Below are 17,846 nucleotides of genomic sequence, written 5' to 3'. Positions count from 1 at the left end.
GCCTCCCCCTTGGCAACAGCTGATTGGACAAGGGGTAGGCATATGACCATGTGCACCCATTCATTGGCCAGCTGCTGACCTATGAAATAGCTGGCACACAAAATGACCTGGGCCAGTCAGACCTTTTCCCAGGAGCTGAACTGGGGAATTGTAAGAGGACAGGACACATGCAGTGGATGCTGCAGACCACAGATCGTGAGCTGCAGTGACAGCCAGGGAGAATGCTAGGAAGCCTTGGTCTAGCTTTGCACTCTCAGCTCTGAGTCTACTTATAGAAGTGAATCTGTACAATATCCCACTCTTTGCAGTAACTGGACAGCACCTCTGTTCTGACCACAGCAGAGAGACTAAAAGCTCAGACTCAGGGGCCTGACTGCCTGGTAGTCTGACTTTACTCTTCAGCTTCTAGCTGTGTGGCCTTGGGCAAGTCACTGAACCTCTCTGTGCTGTAGTTTTTTTTTTTTTTTTTTTTTTTTTTTTTTTTTCAGTTTCGCTCTGTCGCCCAGGCTGGAGTGTAGTGGTGTGATGTCATCTCACTGCAAGCTCCGCCTCCCTGATTCAAGTGATTCTCCTGCCTCAGCCTCCTAAGTAGCTGGGACTGCAGGTGCCCGCCACCACACCCAGCTAATTTTTTTGTATTTTTTTTAGTAGAGATGGGGTTTCACTGTGTGTTAGCCAGATGGTCTCGATCTCCTGACCTCATGATCTGCCCGCCTCGGCCTCCCAAAGTGCTGGGATTACAGGTGTAAGCCACCATGCCCGGCCTGTAGTTTCTACATCTGTGAAAATGGGATGGCAGTAATAACAGGATCCTGTTCACAGGGATGTGGTCATGACTCAATGAGTTTGTACATGTAAAGTACTTGGGACAGAGGCCAGTACACAGTTAAGTGGCCTCTAAGAGTTTGCTATTACAGTTGTTATTCCTGGTCCTAATTAGAACAGGCAGAAAAATGATCCATTGGTGACAATCTGTTCTCAAGTGTCACTTAGCACAGGCCACTCTGTGGGCTCTGCCTGTACTGCCCCTCTGTCTGACCTGGCTGGCTGTGGAGAGCCAACAATTTCCCAGCAGCTGACAGGTGCTAAGGAAAAGTGGAAGACATTGCCATTTCTCAATACTGGCTTCAGTCCAGGCTCCTTCTCATCCTGGGTTCCTGGGGTCGGAGCTTGGCTGTAGCTGGGCGCAGGGAGGGGTGTTACTGCTCAAGTGAGGATGATGTGCCTTGTGCCTGCAGGTGGCTGCAACCTATGCCCTTGCAGGAGCTGGTCCACCTTGACGAGGCAGCTGATGGCTGCAGCCCATTCCTGGTCAATGTATGTGGTACCCAGGAAGCTGGCAGTGTAGCTCTCAGACCTTCACTGGCCAGACCTGTCATTATCTAACAAGGGAGTGAGCCGGAGCAGATGTTTCAAGGAGGGGGCCAACCAGAAGCTTCCCCCTGGGGTTCCCAGCCCAAGAACACGAAGCCAGTGTAGGGGCACACAAAGCCTATGGAAACAATCCTGGCTAGGATTCCCAGAGGTCAGACAGCTGGGAGAGACCCTTGGGATTGACATAAGGCAGACATGAGTTCAAATCCTGGTTCTGACAAGTGTCTATCGGGGGATCTCTGGGCCTCAATGTCTTTGTCTGTAAAATGGGGATAAGTGTGTATATCCTGAAGGGTAGGGTGCTAGTAGCAGTAGTAGGAGGAAAGAGGGGCATAGCAGTGATTTAAAAGCATCACCCTGGTAGCCAACATGTATTGAACACTTACAATGAGCCAGGCCAGCCCTAAATATTCATAAACTCCATTGACGCCATGAGGGAAGTCTCATGGTAGAGTGAGTAGGGTCCTGGCATACTAAAATCAGGTAACTGAAGAGTTTAATACCTGTGCTATTTACAAAGGTGTGGGCAGGGTTTGTGGGAACCAACAAGAGGTGGTCTAGTCCAGAAGGGTAAAGGGAGGGCACAGTCACCAGACCTAGACAGAAAGCTGTCTGGAGGAGCTGCCTGTGATAGGAACTGTGTGTTCAGACTTATTTTCGACATGTGAGAAAGCGGGTGGTAGGAATAACAGTGCCTGCTTCCCAGGGATGTTGTAGAGACTCAGTGGGTTACTGAGTGTGAAGTACGAGGAATATCACTGACCCATGGTAACCCGGGAGGGAGGAAACCAGGTGTGGCAGGGAGCGGAATGCTGCGCCCACCCAAAAATGTCCATATCTTTTAGAAAATTATTTTATTTTTATTTACTTTTTTTTTTTTTTTTTTTTAGAGACAGAATCTCACTCTGTTGCCCAGGCTGGAGTGCAGTGGCATGATCATGGTTCACAAAAGTCTGGAACTCCTGGCCTCAAGCGATCCTCCCACCTTGGGCTCCCAAATAGCTGGGACCGCAGGCATGTGTCACCACACTAAGCTAATGTTTTAAATTTTTAGTAGAGACGGGGTTTCGCCAGCAGGTTGGTCTTGCCCAGGCTGGTCTCAAACTCCTGGCCTCAAGCGATCTTCCTGCCTCAGCCTCCGAAAGTGCTGGGATTATAGGTGTAAGCCATTGAGCCACCACACTCGGCCCTATTTTTTTTTTTTTTGATTAAAAAAAATATAGCATGCTTCATGAATTTGTGTGTCATCCTTGCATAGGGGCCATGCTAATCTCTGTGTCATTCCAATTTTAGCATATGTGCTGCTGAAGTGGGCATGATGTCCACATCTTGTTTTTTTTTTTTTTTTTTTTTTTTTCTTTGGAGATGGAGTCTTGCTTTGTTGCTCAGGCTGGAGTGCAGTGGTGCGATCTCGGCTCACTGCAACCTTTGCCTCCTGGGTTTAAGCAATTCTCCTGCCTCAGCCTCCCGAATAACTAGGACTACAGGTGCATGCTGCCACACCCAGCTAATTTTTTTTTGTATTTTTAGTAGTCTGGGTTTCGCCATGTTGCCCAGGCTGGTTTTGAACTCCTGAGCTCAGGCAATCCGCCCACCTCTTCCCCCCAAAGTGCTAGGATTACAGGCGTGAGTCAACGCGCCCAGCTGATGTCCACACCTTAATCCCTAGAACCTGTGAATGTTACCTTATGTGGCAAAAGAGACTTTGCTGATGTGATTAAGGATGGGAGATGAGCCTAGATTATTTGGGTAGGGCCAGTGTCATCACAGGGTCCTTATAAGAGGAAGGCAGGAGGGTAAGAATCAGGAGATGCAACAATGAAGGCAGAGGTGTGGCACGGAGGGAGAGAGGAGAGAGGAGAGAGGAGAGAGGAGGGAACGCTCAACCTGACATCACTGATTTGGAAGATGGAGGAAGAACACAGCCCTGCCAACACCTTCATTTTTGCCCCAGTAAAACCCATTTTGGACTCCTAACCTCCAGAACAATAATAAATTAATGTTGCTTTAAACTGCTAAGTTTGTAGCAATTTGTCACAGCAGCCACAGGAGAGTAACATGCTGGGGGAATAAATACCTCTGCCTCTCTCTCCATCGGCTGAACCCAACCGGAAGCTGATGGGCACAGGAGCCCATAGTTCACGCAGGTCAGCCCACTGAGCAGACAGCAGGGTGAGAAAGATGGAGAGTGTAGCTGAAACGATCAGAGGAAGTCATTTAGCTGAAAAACTATTACCCCATTTTACAGATGAGGGCACTGAGGCTAAGTCATTCAAACAAGATTGCAGAGCTAATCAGTGCAGAGCTGGCAGTCATGAAGATTAGACAACACAGGGATTGTGAATCACTCATTGAGCAATTACCATGTGCAGAGTGTGGAGCAAAGCACTCTGTATTTCCCACAACCAATAGTTCTTACAAACGGAGTACTTTGGAGGAAGGTGCTATTGTTATTCTCAGTTGACAGATGAGGAAACTAGGTTTTTGTCACCTGCCCAAAGTCACACAGCTGGAGAGGCACATGGCTGGGATCTGAACACAGATGTGTCTGATGCCAGAGTCCATGGGCATAGCCATCAGGCCATGCTGCTTTCCAGTGTCAAGTGCGTGGTGCTGACCTGGAACCCTGCACGAGCTCAGTGGGCAAAAGGTCCTGGTCATCATGGTCTTGGGGAGGGTAAACGGGAGGCATCTGAGGACTTTCCTAGGCCTGTTGTTTCCCCTCTGGCCTTTCTTCTCCACATTTCTTTTTTTTTTTTTTTTTTTGTCTTTATGCCATTTTGCATTTCCTAGCACTGCCTTTTGGGTACCAGAGCTGTGGCTTCGTCTACGAAAACCTCAGCAGCCTAGGATTTTGGCTCAACTAGATAAATCAGGGGTCCCCAATCCCGGGGCTGATGACTGGTACTAGACTGTGGCCTGTTAGGAACCAGGCGCACAGCAGGAGGTGAGCAGTGGGTGATCAAGCATTACCACCCGAGCTCCACCTCCCATCAGATCAGCTGCAGCAGTCGATTCTCCTGGGAGTGCGAACCCTATCGTGAACTGCACATGCGAGGGATGATCTAGGTTGCATGCTCCTTACGAGAATCCAGTGCCTGATGATCTGAGGTGGAACAGTTTCATCCCGAAACCATCCCCACCCTGATCCGTGGAAAATCTGTCTTCCATGAAACCGGTTCCTGGTGCTAAAAAGGTTGGGGACCACCGTGTTAAATCACACAGTGGAGGAAGGGAGTGGACATGAAAGGTGGGAGAACCAAAACGGGCTCAAAGATTGGGGTCATGGGTTGGGTTAGTTGCCACTCAAGATCGATGGTCACTTCCAAGCCGCTCTGCTGTCAAGCAATGCCTGGGACATGTCTCAGCTTTCTGAACTTGAAAGATGGCTGTTTTTACATAATGGAAAGCAGGAGACTTTAAACATTCTTTAGTCCATCTGCTTCAGTCCACATTCCCTTTGGGTCACCTTACAGAGCCACTGGCAATCGCTATGTCCTATAGGTGATACCTTGTCTGAGCCCTGCTCAGTCCTCTGAACTCCAAAGTCTACTCCCCAAGGCCTCTTCATTCCAACACCTGCCTGGAGGCCTTTCTCTGTGATACACTGCAAAGCATCATTGTCCTCACCACCCACTCCAGGGTCTGTGGCAGACATCACTAATCAATCATGGAGATCTTTCCTTCTGAGCCTCAGTCCCCTCTATAAAATTAGCTCCTGGAAGCCACAAATAGTCAAAACCTATTAGGGCTCTCCTTCCCTGGGAGAAGCAGGACCCAGAGCATGCTAACATGCTTTTTTTTCCCTCTCTCAGGTGAAATGTGGATGAAAATTGCATCAAGGGTAGCTGTGAACAACCTAACTTAGGAAATGCACTTGGAAAGTAGAGGTGTGACAAGGTGGTGATGACAAAGAGCCATGCTCAGCCTCATGGAATTAGAAGAGGTGGGTGACAGGAGCTACGAGCTCAGGCTCTCTTTATTTTATGTGCTGACATCAGTCCACCCTCATCCATTCTTTCCTCCTCAGAAGGCACTCTGAATCCTCTGTGTGATCCATGTGACTGGGGTTACCTGATGGTTGCAGCCAGTGCCTACCTTGGACTTGACAGCCAGGATGATCTTGGGCAGGGCCACGATGAGGCACTTGAGGGCGATGGTGATGTACTTTAGAACAAAGTCTGCGATCCCCACGATCCACAGCAGGTCAAAGAAGTCCAGTGTCTCCAGGTTGGGCTTCAGGAATATGAGGCTGGGGGAAGGATTCAGAGGGTCAGAAGGTTCCCTTAGGGCCAGGCCTCAGCAGCTCCTTCTACTCACTCAGGAGCCTTCTAAGTATCACCTGTAGAAAAAGCACTGAACTGGGAGTCAGACATCTGTGTGCTTTTCCTGAAGTATCACCTATAGAAAGAGCACTGAACTGGGAGTCAGACGTCTGTGTTCTTTTCCTGAATCTGCTACTCACCTGCTGTGACCTCACGTGGATCTTTTAACCTCTCTGAGTCTTAGTTCCCTTGAGAGTTAAATGGCCATATTGGAGTTTCATTAAGGTCCCTGTTTTAGTCCTTTTTTGTGTGTTGCTATAACAGAATACCTTAGGCTGGGTAATTTGTAGAGGAAAGAGGTGGTTTTGTTTGTTTGTTTGTTTTTGAGATGGTGTCTTGCTCTGTCTCCCAGGCTGGATGGAGTGCAGTGGTGTGATCTCGGCTCACTGCAACCTCCATCTCCTGGGTTCAAGTGATTCTTCCGCCTCAGCCTCCCAAGTAGCTGGGACTACAGGCATCTGCCAACTCAGCTGACTAATTTTTTGTATTTTTAGTAGAGACGGGGTTTTGCCATGTTGGCCAGGCTGGTCTCAAATTCCTGACTTCAAGTGATCCCCCCACCTCAGCCTTCCAAAGGGCTGAGATACAGGCATGAGCCACTGCTGTCAGCCAGAGGAAAGAGTTTTATTTAGCCCAGGGTTCTACAGGCTGGGAAGTTCAAGGGCACGGCACTAGCTTCTGGTGAGGGTTATTTTTCTGGTGCATCATAACATGAAAGAGAAGGCCAAAGGGGAAGCAGACAAACCCCAGGGGCATCCTGGCTTTATAAGAACCCACCCTCACAGGAACTAATCCATTCCCATGAGACTAACCCAGTTTCACCAGAGCAAGAACTCACTCACTATCATGAAAATGGCACCAAACCACTCATGGAGGATCCATACCCGTGACCCAAACACCTTCCGCTAGGCCCCATCTCCCAACACCACTGGGGATCAAATTTCAACATGAGTTTTGGTGGGGACAAACCCAACCATAACAGTGCCCTCTAGTTTTGTGGGTCCACAACAGGCTTTATAAGAGGAGGCAAAAGGAAGGAAAGAAGGAAGGAGGGAAGAAAAGAAAGGAGGAGAAAGAGAGGGAGGGAAGGCAGGCCAATACTATGAAGGAGGGAGGGAAACTGATGTGCCAGGAACTGTGCTAAGCTCTTTGCTCACTGATCCTCATGACTGTCCTGTGCAGTGAGTGTTGCTTATCTCCAGTTTATAAATAAGGCACTGAGGCTTGGAGAGGTGAAGTCAGCTGCCCAAAGTCACGCTACATAAGCATAAAGGCGTTGGTATCAGACAGACTTGAACTGGAATCCAGGCTTCTCCATTTATTGGACCCTGGGCAAATAAAGTTATCTCTGTAAGCCTCAGTGTTCTCATGAATAAAATGGGAATTGTTCCCTCCCTTATGGTGTCATTGGCACCATAAGGTGCCAGATTACAGACCCTGCGGTGCATCAGTGATGACGATAGTAATACTATGAGGCAGGTACTTTTATCCACCCCATTTTGCAGATGAGGAAACTGAGGCACAGAAAGGTAAAGTAATATGTGGAAGGTCCTGAAAATATTAAGGGACAGAGGTGGCCTGGAACCCAGACATCCTGGCTGCAGTTAAAGTTCTCCATCCATACTCTACAGCTGAGTAGTGTAAACCTGTCCGTGACCAGATAAGTGAAACCTCATGTTCAGTTTCTGTACTTAACTCGTTGGAGACAGACAACAAGCAGTTCTCAAACTGGCACTGGTGAACAGACCACACTTTGAGTGGCACGGCTCTCCAACACCCCCCAAGAGGGGAATGTTCTGTGTAATAGTGGCTAAAACATACGGGCTTTAGATGTCATGCAGCCCTGCTCTGTGTATTTTACATGTCTTAACTCATGTTGTCTTCCCAAAGACTCTATGAAGTAGGTACTGTGAATATCCCATTTTGAGGCTGGGCGCGGTGGCTCCCGACTGTAATCCCAGCAGTTTGGGAGGCAGAGGCAGGCGGATCACTTGTCAGGAGTTCGAGACTGGCCAACACGGTGAAACCCTGTCTCTATTAAAAAAATAAAAATTAGCTGAGCATGGTGGTGCATGCCTGTAGTCTCAGCAACTCAGAAGGCTGAAGCAGAGGTTGCAGTGAGCCGAGATCATGCCACTGCACTCCAGCGTGGGCGATAGAGTGAGACTCCTTCTCAAAAAACAAAACAAAACAAAACATATATATATATATATATATATATATATATATATATATATATATATATATATATATATATCCCATTTTGAGCTGAGGACACTGGGGCACTAAGAGGTGGAGTCACCTTCCTGCAGCATCTCGGGTTGAATGTGGAGCTTAGATTGGAACCAGTACTCAACCCACGCTGGTCCCTCTCCTTTCTTCCCGCCGGATTACAGGCTCTGGGCAAGGGCCAGACTGAATCCCATCAGCCTCCTCCAAAGCAGGGAGAAGTGCACTCAGCACAGAATGGATGCTTTCCATAAGCTTTGGAAATACTCAGCTGGGCTGGCAGAAAAGGGTGCAAAATGAGGCCCCTATTCTAGCATCCTAAGAATGGGTTGGTCTGGGTTATTTTGAGGAGGGCAAAATTACTGACAAGTCACTCACAACACCTTCAGTGACCCTCCCACATCCCCACCCTGTCTCCATGGGATTTCTCGTCGCTCTTGTTGCCCAGGCTGGAGTGCAATGGTGCAATCTCGGCTCACTGCAACCTCCACCTCCCCAGTTCAAGCGATTTTCCTGCCTCAGCCTCCCAAGTAGCTGGGATTACAGGTGTGCGCCACCACACCTGGCTAATTTTGTATTTTTAGTAGAGATGGGGTTTTACCATTTTGGCCAGGCTGGTTCGAACTCCTGACCTCAGGTGATCCACCCACCTCAGCCTCCCAAAGTTCTGGGATACAGGCGTGAGCCACCGCACCCAGCCTGTTGCTCCTCTCTTCAGCTTCTCTCTCTCTCTCTTCCTGTGCGCCAGTTTGACTCAGCCTGCTTTGATGGGGGCACAGAGGTCTGAGCCTGGGAATATGATCATACCCAGAAAATGGCATGAGCTGGAAATTCATCCAAGGTTCTGGGAAACTCCACCTCCTCCACCCTCCACCAGGACCTTGACATTCTAGACCATGCACTGAATGCAGGGTACGAGATCTGTGTTGACGCCTCGGAATTGCTCCTCAAATTGCTTTTATGGGTGGCCTCAGAAAGTGGCAAAACCACACAGTCCTCAAAGTTCATTTTCTAAACAGATGGATGTGATCTGAAAGCCCGATTTGAATTTCAACCCTGTCCTAGAGGTCCTCTGGCCAACCCTACCCCCAACCATCCACAAAAGAATCTTCCCTCAATTCTGGCAGCTCTGATAGTTTCCACAAACAGCAGTCACGTTCTGATAACATTCACTTATGCAGTGATCTCCAAATACTTTTTAAAAAATGAAGCCAAATGTATTCCAATTACAGGATTATTTTTCTTTCCTAATTAATTCTTTGGTGTTAAAATAATCATTCTTTTATGAAATGATGTCAGTGGTAGATGATCTTTTTTTCTAATTGTGGTAAAACACACAGAACATTAAATGTACCGTCTTAACCATTTTTACGTGCACAGTTCAATGATGCTAAGTACATTCACATTGTTGCATAATCATCACCACCATCTAACCACAGACCTCTTTTCATCTTGCAAAACTGAGACTCTGTATCCATTAGCAGTAACTCCACATTCCCTTCTCCCCACAGTCCCTGGCAACTGCCATTCTCCTGTCTATAAATTTGACTACTTTAGGTACTTCATGCAATCATACACCTAATGTCCTTTTGTATCTGGCTTATTTCAATTCACAAAATGTCCTCAAGGTTCATCCATGTTGCAGCATGTGTCAGAATTTCCTTTCTATTTCAGGCTGAATAATATTCCACTGTATGCACATACCACAGGGTGTTTATCCATTCATCTGTCAATAGACACTGGGTCACTGGCTTGCTTCTACCTTTTGGCTATTACATGATGATCATTTTTAAAATACGTTTTTAGTTGCAAAAAGCAAGCTGATATCTACGTGGTAACCCCCTGGACTTTGATGTGGGTCGCTTTACTAGTTTGTGAAATCTCTAAGTCTGGGACTTACACAATTTTGTGTCTGATGTAGAGATGTGATTTCCAGCACCCTTACAGCCTCTACAGATTCTTCCAAGTAGTTGCATTTAGGGCATCTGCTAAGCCTGTGACTCTATTCTGAGATGTGCTCACCACTGCCATCCTCAGGGAAAGCATCCACATCCCCACTGGACTCTGCGACCCAGCCCCGATGGCGCATGAAAAGCCAATCAGAGGCACGCTCTCTTTAATTTTAAAGGAGAAACAGAGACTGCCAGTGAACGGCTAAGTCATGCCAAGAACTGAATATCAAATTCCAGGAAGTCCCTGGTCCCTGCCCTTTCTCGGGCCTTGTTGTTTGGTTTTCCTAGGATTGTTTGAGTCCCTGCATGGAGCAATGCCTGGAAGAATTCCCTGTTTGCTTAAGCTGGTAACCCAAAGGGCCCTTAGTTGATATGTTTTCTTAATATAGTCCTAGGCACATACACAGGAAGTGTCAATAGATGCTACCTGCAGCTGGGCATGGTGGCTCCCAACACTTTGAGAGGCCGAGGCAGGCAGATCACCTGAGGTCAGGAGTTTGAGACCAGCCTGACCAACATGGTGAAACCCTGTCTCTATTAAAATTATAAAAAATTGGCCGGGCGCGGTGGCTCACACCTATAATCCCAGCACTTTGGGAGGCCAAGGCGGGTCACAAGGTCAAGAGATCAAGACCATCCTGGCCAACTTGGTGAAACCTTGTCTCTACTAAAAATACAAAAATTAGCTGGGTGTGGTAGCATGTGTCTGTAGTCCTAGCTACCTGGGAGGCTGAGGCAGCAGAATCGCTTGAACCCAGAAGGGAGAAGTTGCAGTGAGCCAAGATCGTGCCACCGCACTCCAGCCTGGCGACAGAGCAAGACTCTGTGTCAAGAAAAAAAAAAAATCAGTCAAGTGTAGTGACGTTTGCCTGTAATCCCAGCTACTCAGGAGGCTGAGGCAGGAAAATCACTTGAACCCAGGAGATGGAGGTTACAGTGAGCTAAGATTGTGCCACTGCACTCCAGCCTGGGCGACAGAGCAAGACTCCGTCTCAAAATAAATAAAGAAATGCTCCTTGCATTTATTGACATTTATTGTGTATTAAAGTGATATGCTGGTAAATGAAAGAGTTGTACAATGGCATGTTCTGCATGCTACAATTTCCACAACAAATAGGTATAAATATGTAGAGAAAAATGGTAGCAGAGTTGCTGTTAGGTGACAGAATTGGATGTGGTTTTGGTCCTTTTTAAATGGGTTTTCCAATTTTCACAATTAAAAATAAATTACTTTTGAATTATAAGTAACTTTAAAAATTGTGACCAGGTGTGGTGGCCCATGCCAGTATTCCCAGCACTTTGGGAGGCTGAGGTGGGAGGATTGCTTGAGCCCAGGAGTTCAAGGCTGCAGTGAGCCATGTTGGCACCACTACATTCCAGCTAGGGCAATAGAGAAAGGCTGCGTCTCAAAAATAAATAAATAAATAAATAAAAATAAATTTTAAAAAATCTGAGCTATTCATTTATTTGACAAATATTGATGGGGCAACAACTACGGACAGCAACGTATAGGCACCAGGGGAAACAAACTCACTAAAAAAAAATTGGAGGCTGGCAAGCAGCCCTGAAGGAACTCAGGAGAGAAACTGTTGACCATTCGAGATGTCCACGGGAGTGAGTGAGATTCTGCCTGCTTCATTTACGCTGGCAGATTTGTGGAGGAAGCGTCTCGTTTTAAAAGAATTTCTGGCCAGGTGCGGTGGCTCACGCCTGTAATCCCAGCACTTTGGGAGGCCGAGGCGGGAGGATCACAAGGTCAGGAGAGCAAGATCATCCTGGCTAACACGGTGAAACCCCGTCTCTACTAAAAATAGAAAAATTAACCGGGCATGGCAGCAGGCGCCTATAGTCCCAGCTATTTGGGAGGCTGAGGCTGGAGAATGGCATGAACCCGGGAGGCGGAGCTTGCAATGAGCCCAGAATGGGCTGTCAGGGTGACAGGGATATTTTAAGGAAGCTGATAAGTCGGGGCTCAGTAATCCATTCAATTTCCTGTGCTCTCCCTCCCCACTTGCCGCACCACATTGCATAGAACTGTGAGTCAATGTCACAGAAGAGGATGCCCACATCATGGGACATGTATTTGGGGTGTAGGAGCAAGGAGCCCTGTTACCTTGTCTCTGCACAGCTCAACCCAGATGGGGTAGACATTTTTATCACTTAACATTATTTAAAAAGCACTGCTATTACTATGTTAAAAAAAGTATCCATTAAAAATTTTTTTTAAATACAGATAATTTTAAAGAAAAAAATAAAATTGCTCACACACGTACTTTTTTTTTTTTTTAACGATAGGATCTCACTCTGTCACCCAGGTTGGAATGCAGTGGTGCGACTATGGCTCACTGCAGCCTTGACCTCCTGGGCTCATGTGATCCTCCCACCCTCGTCTCCAGGGTAACTGGGACTATAGGTGCACGCCACCATGCCCGGCTAATATTTGCATTTGTTGTAGAGATGGGGTTTCACCATGTTGCCCAGGCTGGTCTCGAACTCCTGGGTTCAAAGTATCTGCCCATCTCGGCCTCCCAAAGTGCTGGGATTACAGGTGTGTGCCAACGCACCTGGCCTATCCACATATTTAACATCTAGAGGACCACTGTTAATATTTTTTAGGCCAGGAGTCAGCAAGCTTTTCCTTTAAAAACAGACAGTAAATAGTTTTGGCTTTGTAAGCTATATGGTCTCTGCCATAACTGTTCAACTCTGCCGGAACACAGATGAACTCATAAACGATACGTAAATGGATGGGTGTAGCTGTGTTTTAGCAAAATGTTACTAATCAAAATGGGTGAATGGCTGTAGTCTGCCAACCTCTGTTCTAGTGAGTATCTTTAAGGACTTTTTTAAAAAGTACAGGCATAAATGAATCAATTAACGAATGAATGAAAAAAGAAAAAGCCGGTCACAAAGGCTCACACCTATGAGCCATTTGGAAGGCTGAGATGGGTGGATCACTTGAGGCAAGGAGTTCAAGACCAGCTTGGGCAACATGGAGAAACCCCGTCTCTACTAAAAATAAAAAAAATTAGCTGAGCATGGTATCATGCGCCTGAAGTCTCAGCTACTTGGGAGTCTAAGGTGGGAAGATTGCTTGAGGCTGGGAGGTTGAGGTTTCAGTAAGTATGATCCACCCACTGCACTCCAGCCTGGGTGACAGAGCAAGACCTTGTCTCAAAAAAAAAAAAAAAAAAAAAAAAAAAAAAGACATACATACATTAAAATCACTTTTAAAAGCTCTTACATTCATCAGATGGAGGAAAAAATAAAATACAGTCATACATCGCTTAGTGACTGGGACACTGTTCTGAGAAACACATTCTTAGGTGATTTGGTCCTTGTGTGAACACTATAGAGTTGACTTACACAAAACTAGATAGCATAGCCTGCTACATCTAGGCTATATGATATAGCCTATTACTCTTAGGTTACAAACCTATATAACATGCTACTGTACTGAACACGATAGGCAATTATAACACAATGGTATTTGTATATCTAAACAGAAAGGGCACAGTAAAAATACAGTATAAAGGATGAAAAAAGGTACACCCATATAGGACACTTACTATCACTGGAGCTTGCGGGACTGGGAGTTGCTCTGGGTGAGTCAATGAAAGAGTAGTGAATGAATGTGAAGGCCTAAGACATGACTATACACTGCTGTAGAATTTACAGACACTGTACATGTAGGCTACACTATTTTATTTTAGTTTATTTTGAGATAGAGTCTCATTCTATCACCCAGACTGGATGCAGTGGCGTGATCTTGGCTTACTGTAGCCTCCACCTCCCGGGTTCAAATGATTCTCCTGCCTCAGCCTCCCAAGTAGCTGGGATTATAGGCTCCTGACACCACACCTGGCTAATTTTGGTATTTTTTTAAGTAGAGATGGTGTTTCACCATGTTGGCCAGGCTGGTCTCAAACTCCTGACCTCAAGTGATCTACCCGCCTTGGCCTCCTGAAGTGCTGGGATTACAGGCATGAGCCACCATGCCCGACCGTTACATTTATTTTAAAATGTTTATTTCTTCAATCATAAATTGACCTTAGCTTACTGTAACATTTTTACTTTGTACACTGTTTTTATTTTTTGACTATTTTATAATAACACTTAGCTTAAAACAGATTGTACAGCTGTACAAAAATATTTTATTTCTTTATATCCTTATTCTATTAGGTTTTTCCAATTTTTTAAATTTTTTGTTAAAACTTAAGACACAAACATACACCTTAGCCTCACCCTAAATGGGGTCAGAATCATCAATATCACTGTCTTCCACCTCCACATCTTGTCCCACTGGAAGATCTTCAGGGGCAATAACATCCATGGCGCTGTCATCTCCTATGACGGCAATGAATTCTTCTGAAAGGCACTGCCTAAGGCTGCCTTATAGTTAACTCTGAGACACAGTCTCACTCTGTCTGGAGTGCAGTGGCGCAATGACGACTCACTGCAACCTCTGCCTCCCCGGTTCAAGCAATTCTCTGGCTTAGCCTCCCGAGTAGCTGGGATTACAGGCGTCTGCCGCCACACCCGGCTAAGTTTTGTATTTTTAGTACAGATGGGGGTTTCACCATCTTGGCCAGGCTGGTCTTGAACTCCTGACCTCATGATCTGCCCACCTTGGCCTCTCAAAGTGCTGGGATTGCAGGTGTGAGCCACCATGCCCAGCCAACTTTTATGTTTTATAAGTAGAAAAAGTGCACTCTAAAATGACAATGGGCCGGGCACTGTGGCTCACGCCTGTAATCTCAGCACTTTGGGAGGTTGAGGCAGGTAGATCACCTGAGATCAGGAGCTTGAGACCAGCCTGGCCAACATGGCGAAATCCTGTCTCTACTAAAAATACAAAAATTAACCAGGCATGGTGGTGAATGCCTGTAATCCCAGTTATTTGGGAGGCTGAGGCAGGAGAATCACTTGAACCTGGGAGATGGAGGTTGCAATGAGCCGAGATCGTGCCACTGCAGCCTGGGCGATAAGAGCAAAACTCGGTTTCAAAAAAAAAAGAGAAAAAGAAAAGAAAATGACAATGAAAAGTATAGTAAACATATAAACCAGTAACATAGTCTTTTATTATCATTATCAAGCATTAGGTACTGTACATAAATTGCATGCACTCTTCTTTTATATGACTGGCAGGACAATAGGTTTACCCCAGCATCAACACAAATACGTAAGGCACTGTGCTACAGCATTACGATGGCTGTAGTATCACTAGGCAATAGAATTTTCCAGCTCCATTATAACCTTATGGGACCACTGCTGTCTATATGGTCCATCGTTGATGGAAACATCATTACGTGACACATGACTGTAATATAAAAGGCCAAACTGGGCCAGGCGCGGTGGCTCACGCCTGTAATCCCAGCACTTTGGGAGGCCGAGGTCGACGGATCACCTCAGGTCAGGAGTTCAAGACCAGCCTGGCCAACATGGTGAAACCCCATCTCTACGAAAAATACAAAAATTAGCTGGGTGTGGTGGCGGGCACCTGTAATCCTGGCTACTTAAGAGGCTGAGACAGGAGAATCACTTGAACCTGGGAGGCAGAGGTTGCAGTGAGCCGGGATTGCGCCACTGCACCCCAGCCTGGGCAACAGAGTGAAACTCCATCTCAAAAAAAAAAAAAAAAAAAAAGGCCAAACTGCGCAAAGTAGGTTTCTGATCTCCAGTGCCCACCAAGAGGCAATTATTATTTCCAGTTTCTTGGTTGTCCTTCCAGAAATATTCCAGACCTGCACTATTCATACAGTGTTCACTAACCATTTTGAATACTCGAAATGTGGTTGGTTGGAACTGACATAAGCTGTATGTGTAAGATACCAGATTACAAAGACTTAATGTGAAAAAAGAATGTAAAGCCAGGCGCAGTGGCTCACGCCTGTAATCCCAGCACTTTGGGAGGCCGAGGCGGGCGGATCACGAGGTCAGGAGTTTGAGACCAGCTTGACCAATACGGTGAAACCCTGTCTCTACTAAAAATACAAAAATTCACTGGGCGTGGTGGCACGTGCCTGTGATCCCAGCTACTCAGGAGGCTGAGGCAGGAGAATTGCTTAAACCTGAGATTGCAGTGAGCTAAGATCGCGCCACTGCACTCCAGCCTGGGCAACAGAGTGAGACTCTGTCTCAAAAAAAAAAAAAAAAAGGAAAAGATCTCATTTAAAATTTTTATATTGATTGCATGTTGAAATGACAAACTTTTGGGGCCAGGTGCGGTGGCCCACGCCTGTAATGATCCCAGCACTTTGGGAGGCCAAGGCAGGTGGATTGCTTGCGCTCAGAGGTCCGAGACCAGCCTGGGCAACAAAGGGAAATTCCGTCTCTACAAAAACTATAAAAATTAGCCAGGTGTGGTGGCATGCACCTGTAGTACCAGTTACTTGGGAGGCTGAGGTGGGAGGATCACCTGAGCCCAGGGAAGTCGAGGCTCCAGTGAGCCGTGATCACACTACTGCCAGTCTGGGTGATGCAGTGAGATCCTGTCTCAAAACAAACAAACAAACAAACAAACAAAACCCAAATATTTTTGATATACTGGGTTAAATAAAATCAATTATTATAATTGATTCCACCTGTTTCTATTTAGTTTTCCGTAACTAGAAGATGTTAATTTACCTATGTGGCTTACCTTGAATTTCTATTATTGAGTGCTGGTTTAGATATGCATGAGGAGTAATAGCAGGGTGGAATTTGGAATTTATAACATGACACAGAGCTTGTGCCTCAATTCTCAAGTGAAAGGGTACATGCCCCAAGCCCAGCCAAGTGCCCCACTCTCCCACCGTGGGGGTTGGATTCCCATGCTCACCTGTTGTACAGCTGCTGGGAGCTGAATGTATAAAGCACATAGAGGGTGTTCCCCGCCAGAAAGGCCAAGATCCACAAGATGACCAGTACCGACCTCTTCTCCTAAGACAAAGCAAGACATCTGTGATATCAAAGGTGGACGTGGCAGAACCTTCCAGAATGTACCCTGACTAGCAGCTTTTCACTTTGTCAACGTTTTGAAGGAAGTGGTGCTGAAGGTGAAGGGAAGGGCATTGGAACCTTTCCATTCCACTGAGACCCAAGCGGTGGTCACAGAGAAGGTGGCAGAATGGTGGATATCTGCTTGAAAAACTATCTAGAAAGGCAAGAGAGCAACGTGGTTCGCAGCAGACTAGAGCTGGATGGCACACATTCAAATCCCTGGTCAAATCCTGTGTGGGAGCTGTCCAACTCCAGGCAAGTTATTTAAACTCTTTCAGTTTCCCTTTCCTCATCTGTAAAATGGGTATATCTTAGTATCTACCTTAAAGAGTTGTAAGAATCAAAGTACATAAAATGCTGTTAAGAACTAAAGCACAGAGAGGTTAAGAAACCTCAAGGGCATGGGTCTTCATTTGAAAATGGAGTTGTTGTTAAAAATTAAATCAAATTTTTAATTTTAATTTTTTTTCTGTTGCCTAGGCTGGAGTACAGTAGGGTGATCATAGCTCACTGTAACCTTGAACTCCTGGGCTCAAGTGATCCTCCTGCCTCAGCCTCCTGAGTAGCTAGCACCACAGGCAGGTGTCACTATACCTGGCTAATTAAAAAAAAAATTTTTTTTGTAGAGACAGAATCTTGCTATTTGGCTCAGGCTAGTCCTGAACTCCTCACCTCAAGTGATCCTCCTGCCTTGGGCTCCCAAAACACTGGAATTACAGGCAAAAGTCACATTTTTAAATGCAAACATTCAGTCTGGTACAGATTCATATTTGAAGCTTGCTAAGCAATAGGACTGATTATTAAGAGTTTATAACCCAGCAGAAGATTCGGATCTAGAGGTTGCAAATTTCTGCTTTCACTTTTTCTAGGACAGACCTCTAGCCCACTGCCCTGGACTGACCGTTCCATGGAGCACCACAGTGTAGAATTAAATTCAAACTTATACACCTAATTCTCAAAGCCCTTCACAATCCAACCCCATTTC

General features: G+C 46.2%; 1 protein-coding gene and 1 non-coding gene across 3 annotated transcripts in view; both read right to left on the bottom strand.

Moving 5' to 3' along the window:
* Positions 1-17,846, bottom strand: part of RNFT2 (ring finger protein, transmembrane 2) — a 107,567-nt gene that overhangs the window by 61,686 nt on the left and 28,035 nt on the right. For both annotated transcript variants that reach the window (XM_009181789.4, XM_009181788.3), the window contains exons 6-7: positions 16,701-16,801; positions 5,473-5,626 (exon numbers count right to left, since the gene is read on the bottom strand). In XM_009181789.4, the coding sequence (XP_009180053.1) occupies positions 5,473-5,626; positions 16,701-16,801 (255 nt within the window). The remainder of the gene's footprint in view (positions 1-5,472; positions 5,627-16,700; positions 16,802-17,846) is intronic.
* On the bottom strand, positions 2,588-2,691 carry LOC116268985. The gene has a single exon (XR_004176312.1). It is a non-coding gene; the product is annotated as a U6 spliceosomal RNA (small nuclear RNA).

This window comes from Papio anubis, chromosome 9, assembly GCF_008728515.1.
Source record: "Papio anubis isolate 15944 chromosome 9, Panubis1.0, whole genome shotgun sequence".
Taxonomy (NCBI): domain Eukaryota; kingdom Metazoa; phylum Chordata; class Mammalia; order Primates; family Cercopithecidae; genus Papio; species Papio anubis.
This window is presented reverse-complemented; position numbering and strand designations above follow the sequence as displayed.